Source organism: Teleopsis dalmanni, chromosome 2, assembly GCF_002237135.1.
Source record: "Teleopsis dalmanni isolate 2A chromosome 2, ASM223713v2, whole genome shotgun sequence".
In the NCBI taxonomy this organism is placed as follows: domain Eukaryota; kingdom Metazoa; phylum Arthropoda; class Insecta; order Diptera; family Diopsidae; genus Teleopsis; species Teleopsis dalmanni.
Window position 1 is genome coordinate 151,763,495 of NC_051847.1, and position 11,600 is coordinate 151,775,094.

At 30.4% G+C, this 11,600-nt stretch overlaps 1 protein-coding gene across 1 annotated transcript; it reads right to left on the reverse strand.

Annotated features, from left to right (window-relative positions):
• Positions 1-6,488: 6,488 nt before the first annotated feature.
• On the reverse strand, positions 6,489-11,591 carry LOC119675935 (homeobox protein prospero-like). Its single transcript, XM_038087154.1, has 3 exons — positions 10,880-11,591; positions 9,452-9,634; positions 6,489-6,633 (listed from the first exon to the last, which is right to left on the reverse strand). The coding sequence occupies exons 1-3, from the start codon at positions 11,554-11,556 to the stop codon at positions 6,489-6,491; spliced, it is 1,005 nt and encodes a 334-aa protein (XP_037943082.1). The 5' UTR covers positions 11,557-11,591.
• Positions 11,592-11,600: the final 9 nt, after the last annotated feature.

Here is an 11,600-nt window from a genome sequence, read left to right on the forward strand (position 1 = left end):
ACCCTTTCAAATATTTTGCTAATTATGTCCCTTCATAACATTTTCTTTATATTTATGCAAACACATGTATACAATATGTAACGTTGTCATTTTACAAATAATGTTGCCTACTTTTGTGCATTCTTTCACTTTTCTTTATTACTATTCAAGTCCCCCCTAAAGATGTACATTTGAGATTTATTAAAAATTCTTTACAATTATCTAACCAGCATACAAAGAAATACTTTATGACTAATAAAAAAATATGATGAACATTCTTTGTTGCAACGATAGCAACAAAGTCGTTAGCTAGGACAGCGCCTACGAGTATGCTGCAAATTATTAATAAAGTCATATTAATCTCATCCAATAATGCATTAAGTCTATATGCACACAATAAGCCAAGCGAAAACAAATTTCTTTTTTCTCCTCTTCTACTTATTATTGTCAATGGATTTGCTGCAGTTAAAGACTGTTTGGAAGGAAAATTATTGTTTATTTTTTTTTTCACTTCACGGATCTGAAAATGAAGATAACGTGAGGGTGTATAATACCGAAGTGCTTTTCTGTGGCTCTCAAAGAATGCATTGTAAGCCACTGTTTTGTATATATACAAATCTTCATAGATTTGCTTTTATTTGCAAATTATGCATTCATTGATGAAATTGCTGTAAAGTCAACTTTAGACATCTCAATTTTCTCCATTATAGAGTTTAATATTATGATTTTGTGTGTTTGTTTTTGTGAAACAGTAAGCTATAACATATGCATACCAATAAACCGATGATAAAATTTGTTGTCTGCAATAAAAACCAAGTATAAATTATGGTTGTTAATAGTGAGGTTTTAAAATTCTTGAAGTATTGTCACAAAACTTATTTCCAAACGATAAAATATCTCCTTAGAAATTGGGCTAACATATTCTACTAATGACTACAGCCAGTGTTTTTTAGTAAACAATACTATGCTGTCAGTATTGCTTACTCGAAATTTATTGCAATCGTGAAAGCTGCAAAGAATCTTAGGAACAAAGTGGTTGTTTTAATAAGAAAATGAACAAAAGCATGTATTCTCTCATAAAATTACTAGAATTTTTATATGATCGATATTTCGACTTTAGTTTAAAGTCATCATCAGTTTCCTGATGATATTGTAAAATTAAAGTGTGATATCTTTTTCTTAATTTGTATTTTTTAACATTTTGGTGTCGATTTTGGTGTTATACTTACTACTTCTCTGTAGTAAAGATATATATATATATAAAATTTTTTACATATTCATACTGGCTCTAATAAAATAGACGAAGTCCTTAATTGTGCATGGAAAAAATGTACTCAGCCAATTCAGTAAAGAGTACTTAAAAGTCTTAAGTATGCATATATGCACTTTTCTTTGGTACCTAAGGTATTTCGTTAGGTGCCAACCTCATATGGAATTTGTCGTATTAGTACGACTTTGCTACAAGTACTGCTTTTACTGCAGTCTTTGTGCAAATACAAAAGTTCAACTCAATTATGGGAAAACTTCAAATACAAAACCACCATTTTTTAATTAAAAATAAAGATTATTTAAAAACTCAAAAGAGATCTGAGACAATGAACCTCAAGTAGTTGAAAGAACTACTTGGGAAAAACAAAAACAACAGAAGTAGCTAATATAATAGGTAACTGGAAGAGTAGCATAATTATATTATATGCAGAGGAGATATGATAAAAAGAAAAAAGTTCTTCTGAAATAATGTCAACAAAAGCTAATTAGTTTATTTAAGATGTTGGAAATATAAAAAGTGTAAACAAAAAAAAAATCTATACAAACCTACTCAGCGATAAAAAAAATATTATACTACTAAGTGCATATAACTGACAAACGACGGACAGACGGTAGCGCACTTATACTTAAAAAATGCTCAAGGATATGCGCGCTCCTCTATATAAAAAGGAATTGAAAAGCTTATAAAGAAAAAACAACATCACGAAATGCATATAAGTGACTCAAACCCGCTACCGGATGCGGTATTAATAACTCAATTTTAGCTTTAGTCACCGCTTAAACTAAGCAACTGCCGCTTTCCAACACTGTCAGTAGCGAGTACGTTTACTGTGAAAACCGTTTTTTTTTTAGAAACGGTTTTTTTTCATATTTTGAAATTTTTGAGGTTAAGTGTACTTTTAGGTTAGCTTGTGTGAAAAGATGTTTTGCTGCTGTTGGCAGTACCTGCTGCTTGGTTTGCTGCAGTAAAAAGTGTTGCCAATTACTTCATTATATGCAAATGTATTTGTGGCAAGGTAGGTGACAATTTCATTTGATGTGTGTATGCTTTTATTTTGTTGCTGCTGTTGCACATACTTTGCATTGGTGCATATGCACATGCATGTATATGCATGCAGATGCAGGTGCATGCATATGAAGTGGAAGTTGGCATGCGTGGTGTATTATACACGTTAAGCAAACAACATCCAAAGCATTTGGATTTAGCTTATTAATAATGTGGTTGAGTACTTGGTTGGGGGAAACGGACTTAATAGCAGTAGATGGCAAAGTGGCACTTCTAAAGAAAACGAAGATTGTTCATATGAGATTTTCACAAAATGCGTTAGCAGCAAATGAAAAAATTAAATAATATTAAAAAAAAAATGAAAACACACAAATATCCTGTATACTTTTTGCTAAATAAATTTTGAAGGAGTTCTTATGTTGATATGTATGCCTTCTGGTTTCTAATATGATAAAAGTGTTTGGCAGAGTTATTTAAGAAGTGGCATCACATAAATACCTAATGCTTTCTAATAAATTACTAATTCTATATAATAGTAAATTTATTATTTAGGTTGCAGAATAAAAAATTACAGTGTCTAATATTTGTATAGTTTTTAATTTATGTAAATTTATAGTTGGTGTAAAAAAAAATTAAAAATATTAATTAGTAATTAACAGCACTAATTAAAAATGAATTATTCGGAGTTGCTCATTATTTATGGGGCTAATGGGGTACGATGACCACGACTGAGTGTACAGGTAATGCTCGGTTTATTTCATTACATAGAAGAAAATATGGTTACTAACTCGTGTCACGATTAAGGAAAAAAGGGAAAGAAAGCGTCGGTAGAGACAAAAGTCATTATAGAGTAGACTAAGTCTCATAGCATGGTTTTCTAATATGCAGTGAGGTATTAGCAACGATACTGAACTACTAAAAAGGTTACGTTTTTATTGAAGTACCTAATTCGTATGTTTCTTGCCCAGTTTGGACCAGTTCGATCTTGAGATCTGACAAGACTTTTCCATGTACCCAAATTTGTTTAGCAATGCTTAGATAGTTTTGCTTTATTGCCAGCTTGGCCTTTGCAAATAGATTACCAATATCCGAGAAATTAATGTCAGGAAACAGATTGCCTGTCTTTTTCAGAGATGTCTCTGTATTCAGAGACATATTTAGAGTGTAGTCATCTCTAATAGATATAAGAAAACTGTATAAAATTTAAGAGATATGAGATGATCCTTATAATTAATATAACCAAAGCAGTTATTTAATTCACATCTCCATAGAATGTATTCCCATAATATAATTAAATTATAAATTGATGAATGAGAATTATCTCATGAAGCATCTCTCCAAATACATACATAATTAATCACATTATGCAAATGTAATTTGTAATGTGTCTTTGAGAACATAGAAGGTTGATAAAAATGAGAATGATCAGAATAATACACTTTCATCCAAAACTATTTGTATGAAGCGTCTAGAGATTAAATAAACTAAGGAAAGTTAATAAACGGTCTTCATAAATAATGAAAGAAAAGATGTATCTTCATAGGTTCTATGTCCATAATTTTGTTTAATAAAACACTTCTCCAAGTACACATATAATAAGTCCCATTATACAAATATAATTTTTAATGTGGGTCTCAGAAATTGTAAGGTTGTAGAATATGTTAATAGAGCTTCTTCCAAAACTGACTCGGAGAACACAAATGCTATAGATTCTGATAAAATTAATTCAAACGATGACTTTCGTTAGCAAAATAATAAATTAGATCAGTGAATTGATATCAATTAAATGGAAACCTATAAGTTTATATTATATAAGTTATATTATTATTGATAATCTGTTAAGTATACTTATATTAAGTAGATCCCACTTAACCCAAATGCTCTATTGTCAGCGTTATTTATTTCAATACATAAACCTTTTAATTAAATTTATTTAATAAAATATTTGTTTTGTAGTTGAAGCTAAAGGCATTTCAACTAATTTATAGCCGCGCTGTCAATATATAAAGCAATCTTATCTGCACTTAACTCATTGGGGAAAAAGGTGAATACGAGTATATAACATTTTCATTTAACTTCAATTTTAAGTGCTTATATAATATGCATTATGTAAACGTTTTGTAAATAAAATAGCAATTTTTATCTTATAAATGAAATTTTATCAACTTCCTTATCTTTCGTAATGAAAGCTTCCTTTATAAATAAAATGCTAATTAGTGCTTATTTTGTTGCTATTTTGCTATTTTGTAGCTTTTTTCACACATGCACATCACAAAAACTGAAGGTGTTAACTGTTACCTTTTGTGGCAAAAGGACCCTTAGAAAAAAGAGCGCTTTTATTCACACAAAAAAGGCATAAAATTAAGTGCCATAAGTGTTCTACAGCAAGTTGCAACTACGCCTACCTGCACTGCATACGCTGCCTCATACGACCCCCATATGGCCCTCATACGGTATGGTATGCGGCAGCCGCATGAGGCGCATATGGAGAGCCGTGCTGAAAATGCATTTCGAAAACGACTTCCTTCCTTCTCAGAATTGCAAGTGACAATTGACATGACTATTCACACATGCATGTGCTGAAGTAGGGATACGAATTTTTTGCCTTTCCTTTCCACTTTGTAAGGGTGAAGCTAGCTTATTAAATATGAAATTAGCTTTTCTTTTTATTATTATATTTGCATAAATGATTTTCCTACTAACTCACAAACATAAAGAGATTATTATATCTAGATTTATCTAGAGAATAGTAATCTGCCTAGATAATAATTGATAAGTCATACAGCATTTTGAATTGATTAAAATCATTTAAAATAATTAAAAATAGTATCTGTTCTAACTAAATAGCAAAAATAAATAGAACGCGTTTACTTTTAGATTCCTTGCTTTAAAAAGCAAAACAAATGGGTGTAAAAAATTATATGGGAGTAGAGTGAGGTCTGTATCCAATATTAACCGAGATATAGGTGGTGGAGGAGAAATTTATCTAAAAAGTTTGCAGTCAAAAAATCCTTACTATCTTAAAAGAAGTACATTTTATTATAAGAAGAGACAATAATAAAATGGAATCTATAAGTTCTGTTGTGCTATATAGTAAGCACAAAGCCACGTCTCCTTGTTAAGCATTTTTGTGCAATTTCAATATAAAAAAGAGCAGTTCTTTTAATAAAACTGAATATTTGGAAAATAAAAAATAAAGAAAAATGTTAATAATTAAGTTAATATACATTTTGAAAAACAAATGGTGCATATATATTATATATATTAATATACAATACTTCCAATAACTATTTACATTATTTGCTTTTCTAATATATATAATATATAATATGTACATTATAGCATGTAATAAAGTTTTTTATTTTTAATATAGAGTTTTCACAGTTTCCTGATAATTGGTCCAATTAGCCTGCGAAAACATTATTTCATAATAAATAAAAAATTTTTTACTTGCAGTCAACTTAAAAATATCAAAATTTCAACTTTAAGTAGATCCTTTGGCAAACTTGTTTAAAAAATCCGTTACAATTCCTTTTAACCCCTAAAACATTTAACTTCTGTTCTTGAGGCAGTAACTTCGAAGACGTTGTCAATATTATTCCCACCCATTTTAACGTTTACGTTAGAAGAGAAGAAAACAAAATAGGTACAAAAGTAAATACAAGATAAAAAAGTAACACTAAAAGTAATACCTAAGTATAAATGCGCACAATCAAACCAATTCATCTTTAAAAAAAAAATCAAGAAATTCCCATGCAAAGAACGAATAGCATTTGTACTATACATTATCCTTGCAAACTCACGACAACCCGACAACCCTTAAGAGTTTAAGAGTTCGTAGTTTGATTTTGTAAGAAACTCAAATCAATTTTCTTAAAATATAGTTCCGTCTCTGCTTTTTCTTTTGTCTATCCTTCGGTTACCCTTAGCTTAATGCCTTTTGGTCTCTGTTGTTCTGTTGTTTACAATAAAGAATATATTGAGGATATGTAATAACATATGTAATGAAAAATTATAATAATTTGAGAAATGCAGAAAAGGTGCAAAATTTAAATTCACACAAAAAACTCGGTACGTGTCTTGATTCATTCTACTACATACTTCCCCTATTTTGTTTCCAATGCCTTTTTTCCTCATTACCTGCACTTCTCTATCTACAAATTAATGCCATTCATCGACGATAATGCATATGCACACTGGCTGCTTGGAGTGCAGTGAACAATGTCTTAAGACGTTACTGGCAACGTCTTGGATTTATTTTCAAAGACCAGCTGTCTTCAGGAATGTCTTCGTGTGTGAATGACATTTGTGCTGAGGGTTGTTCCGTAGCCAAACCAGGTGAACTATGTTGATTTGAGCATAGCCGTTTATGGCACGCACTACACGTTCACGTTCACATTCATATATTTTAGATACGAATACATTGTATGCGCCTTAAGACAGCTGTGGTAGATTGGCTTCAGTTGAGATTTAAGGATTTTGGGCTTTTGGCGCGCAACTCAATGAAGAACAACAAACAATAAAATTTCTTCAGTTAAAAGGATTTTTGTTTACATTTTTATATATTGAGTCTTTTAAGCATTGCAGGATTTCAAAATAAAAATCGCATTAGGCAAAAAGTATATTTTTTCCAATCTTTTAGTTAATTTTGCTATTGAAGAATTATGAATTAATAATTCTTCAATTTTCTTCATTACCAAAAAGATATTTTCTTACTTAAATTAGTTTTAAATATTTTTCAGTTACTTAAAGCGGCTAAGCGAGTTTATTTATTATGAGTTGGAGTTTTCACATACAATTTTTTTTTGTTTGAAATTCATGGGTAAAAATTTCCTTAAACTTATAAACAATTACTTGGTTTTATGTTAGATAAATTTTTACAGTTAAATTTGACAGTTTCGATATTTCACTTAATAGGATTTGAGTAGCTGCACTTGCACTTTGACGTATTTTCACACATTCGACACAAACCTACAATCGCATTTAGATACGGAAATTGCATACTTGAACGGTTGTCTAATATTTGGCAATTGGCACAAGACATCCAATTTTCAGAATATTCAAAATAAATACATTTTCGACTTGATTATTTACTTTTGTTAAATTGTGATTCCTTGTTTTTGGTCTTCCATTGCATACCTCATATGCCCAAAATAAGTAGACGAGGCTTCAATGTTTCGTTTTAAGGATGCACGAAGTTGTGCTGATATGTTACCTTCACATATCATTGCTTTTCTTCTCATGGCAAGTGTCAATTTTTACATATGAGTGTACTCATATAAGTTTATATATATATACATTGCTTTGTCTATTATTTTACTTGACAGCGAAATAAGTTTTCAATTAAATTTTTATGTCTGAAGAAGTGAACAATTTAAATGCAAACTTTTTTAGAATTTTTGAGAAAAAATATTAATAGTTAATAGATATTATGTTGAAGTCATTTTTTGTGTTTAACCCTTAGATATAGTAAAAATTAAGTAAATCCCCATTTTGAATAAAATAGTTTAAACGCGCTATTCTGAAGACATATATCTGCAAATGTTAACTTTTAAATCAAGGCTATTTTAATTGGTATATTGGCTAAATATATGAACTCTCATTTTTACAAAAATATTTCTACTACTCTATTAATGATGGGATTTATAAAATAAAAACAGATATATCAGTAATAATATTATAGGTTATTGAAGAAGTGTGCAATTGATGAAGCATTTTAAGTTGGAGTACTGATTTATGTCCACCAGATCGTTTGTTCTATGAAAGGAAGTATTGAAACTATTGAAGACAAAAATGTGGGAACCATATGGACATCACTTCTTAGACACTTCCATTAGCAAATATCGTAACCTTAATATGCAATAGGTTTGAATTGATTGGAACTATATCTCTGTAGTATAAGAAATAGTAATACGAAATCAACTCTTCCAATTTCTTCTATCATGCTTTTTCTTTACAATGAGTACAACACACATTATCTTCTATGGTACTTTGTGATATTCTTAGAAGCAGAGATTGTCGACTTGACAATAAAATAGTATTAAATGCCGTTCAGTAGGTTTTGCTTTATCAACTTCAGTTACTGTTTCTCTAGTATTATAGTTTGTTTTAAATAACTGCTATATTATCTCTATTTCGCGAAAGTGATTAAGTGTGGCCTACGTAACTATGGTTATTCATGGCGTACTAGAACTGATGACCAAAATTACTGAGTTCTTGTAAAAAAATTTGAGTATAATTACAAGAAAAAGGTGCACGGTAGATGGGACGATCTTAATTATCATATATTGAAGACATTTTTAATAAAAGGGACAATCTTGATGGAAGATCAAGGAAGAGTCTTGAAGTCATAAAAATGATTGAAAAAGAATGTATAAATTTTTACATCATTATGACAAGAAATCAATTTCGAATAGATTTAAAATGTAGCAAAAATTTTACAAAATATTAGGTTTTAATTAAAATTTTTGGAAAAAATCTATTTCCGAACCCATTTAAGATCACAGTCTCAGATGTGTCATTTTGAAGAACATTTGTAGAACTAATAATTGAAATACGCTTTAAACTATTTAAATAAATTGTTTTTAAAATATTATCGGTTTTTGTGACTAAAGGCATTTATCGGTAGAAATTAGCCTTTAACTTTTTTTTATCAACTTCCCCTATATTGCGATTATGTTTTGGAATTACTATTCCATTTGATGTGATATATTAAAAGATCATTACTTTAGATATATTAAATTGTATTCAGTATCACATATCACATATAGTATCACATATAAAAATATATACCTTTAGATATGTGAATACTTGCTTGCTTCATTTAATACTCGTTTAATGTACTAAGAGATCATAGACTATATTGAATTATAATTTGTTTATTAAGTATCTCACATAGGGAGGTCAAAATTTAACTAGGATCGTTGCTTGATTGATGACGATGATGAGTATCACATATCAAATAATCGTTTTTTTTTTTTACTATAAGTTATTGGATTTACTATTCTATTTGATAATTTGTTTAAAAAGATTTCGTTTAAATTTTTATAAATAATTTCAAAAAGATGACTATTAATTATTTTCTCTTTAAGTGTTAGAATATTTATTAAAAATAATTATAATAATTATTAATTTATTAATATAATAATTAAATATTTTTTTTAAGTTTTAAAATATTTATTAAAAAATTCCACTTACCGGAAGTTTGAGAACCATTTCACCAATTGTGCTGTGTTGTTTTTGTTGAATTTGATATCCGGGAAATACATCTTCAGTACAGCTGAGCTGGGATAACGCACCCAGAAGAACATCAGCTTGGCCTTACGCAGATGCATTGGAGTTAATGTCGACGAATGCAAAGGTGATAGGGATTCGTTTTTGCTAAATTTTTTATATGTAAAATATTTCAATAAATTCTTTTATGTGATATGGAAATTTTATAAAATATAATAAAATATATTAAAGCACAGTTCACAGTTATAAAAGGTTAACAAGTTTATTATGAATATATGAAAATAAGAGAAAGAAAAGAGAAGAGAAGAAAAAATATAATAAAAATGTATAAAGTATAAATTTTGAAAGTTAATGACTGAGTTCAGAAGTGAAAAGAACAAGAAAACAGGGCTGCGCCTTCGAGTGCTCGCAGTATTGCCAATATTGCAAAAATAAAATAATAAATAAATAAATAAATAAAATATAGCAGCATTTATATGTATGTGTGTGTGTGTGTATGTATGTATACAAAATCGACGGAAGAAACTTTTGATTGAATATTGAATGAATGTTGAGCGGTGGCAGTTGTTGCAGTTGCAATTTCAGTTGCAGTTACGTACTGTGAATTTGTTCTTTGGAAATAAATGCCAGCAGTTTAAGCACCATTTTAGCATTGATTTTATTTTATTTTATTTCAGGTATTTCAGTTTTTTTCATTTTTTTATAAATTTTTATACTAGTATATTTTTTTTGAATTTCAATTTTTTTCTATTTGATTCAGTAAGTTCGGTACGATTTTACATTTTATCGCAGGTTGCAGATTGTTTTTGTTGTTTTTGTTTTTGTTTTCGTGGGGCGTTTGTGTGCGGTAAGATTGGCTGAGATTCGTTATTTGCCGTGCTTACTCGTAAGTTTTGCTTAGACTTAAGAATAATTGGGGTTGTTGGAATAAGGTTTTGATTTCATTCTATAAGTGAATTTAGTTTAAATATAAAAAGAAACACTTGATTGGTTTCGTATTGTTACCTTCCTTCTTTAGTATTAAGAGGTATTAAGTAGGCGAACTACTAGTAACAACAGCCATCCGTAGGACGGGTATATCAGCATTAACTTGCTTCTGGTAATTAAAGAGTTAAATAAACTAAATACTCAGAATTTGTTGGCTAGGTAAGAAGGTAAGTACAAAGTATATATAAATCAAAAAAAAAAATTTTCAAAAAAAATAAAAGAATATCGAATAAAAATTAAGAACAAAAGTTATTAACATTACATAGATTTCTTCCATTACACATTTTCTACTAGCAAAATTTCATATACCCAACTCACATATCACATACTAGTTTATTCTATTACTTTCTAAGATTTTACTCATATTTTATTTAAAAAAAAAATAGAACTCTGTGTGGTACTCACATCATTTGCTGCTTCAAAAAGGATATTGTTGGTTGCATGCCATCGAATTGCATATCGGCTGAATTGCAGTCGGAGTTGCGATCTTGTGCGTCCATTGCTGCACGCAGATGTGCGCTGTAGTCGGGTGAACCGCCATGATGTGCGGCTGCTAGCAAGGCGGGATGTAGCATTGTAGGTGGATGTGGCAGTGGCGGTGAGTCGCGTGAATCCATCATATTGCCGAGTCCGCCTGGTGGACTGGATGACATCTTTAGGTGATGCATTTGTGCGGCTGTTGGCGTTGCATGCGTACCACTATGCGGACCGTGTTGAGGTTGTGGCGGTGGTGCATGCGGTGGATGAGGATTAAAGAATGGACTATATGGTGAGAAGACTTGCGACTCGTGCAGTGAAGGATTAGGTATTGCCACTGAGGTTGGCAATGAGACGGGCAACATTGGTGGTGGTGGTGGAGGCGGATACGTTGGTGCTTGTGCACGTGGTGAAGGACTTTGCGCGGGTGTTGTATTATTGGCATTATTTGAGTTGCACATATTCATATTGGCGGGTGTTCCAGCTGTATTGAGGCTGGCATTATTTGTATTGCAATTGCCTTGATTTTGATTCTGTTGGCCTTGTTGTTGTTGGTTGTTAGGTTGCACATTCATTGAATTGAATTTACCATTACCATCTAACATGGCATTGGTAGCATTCTGACCGGCAGGATTAGGTGGTACAATAC

Coding starts and splice junctions, on each gene's coding strand:
- LOC119675935 (XM_038087154.1), bottom strand. CDS start 11,556: ATGTTAGATGGTAATGGTAAATTCAATTCAATGAATGTGCAACCTAAC. Junction 9,635..10,879: donor TTTTTGAAGCAGCAAATGAT/GTGAGTACCACA, acceptor TAAAAAATTTAG/CAAAAACGAATCCCTATCAC. Junction 6,634..9,451: donor AAATGGTTCTCAAACTTCCG/GTAAGTGGAATT, acceptor GTGAACGTGTAG/TGCGTGCCATAAACGGCTAT.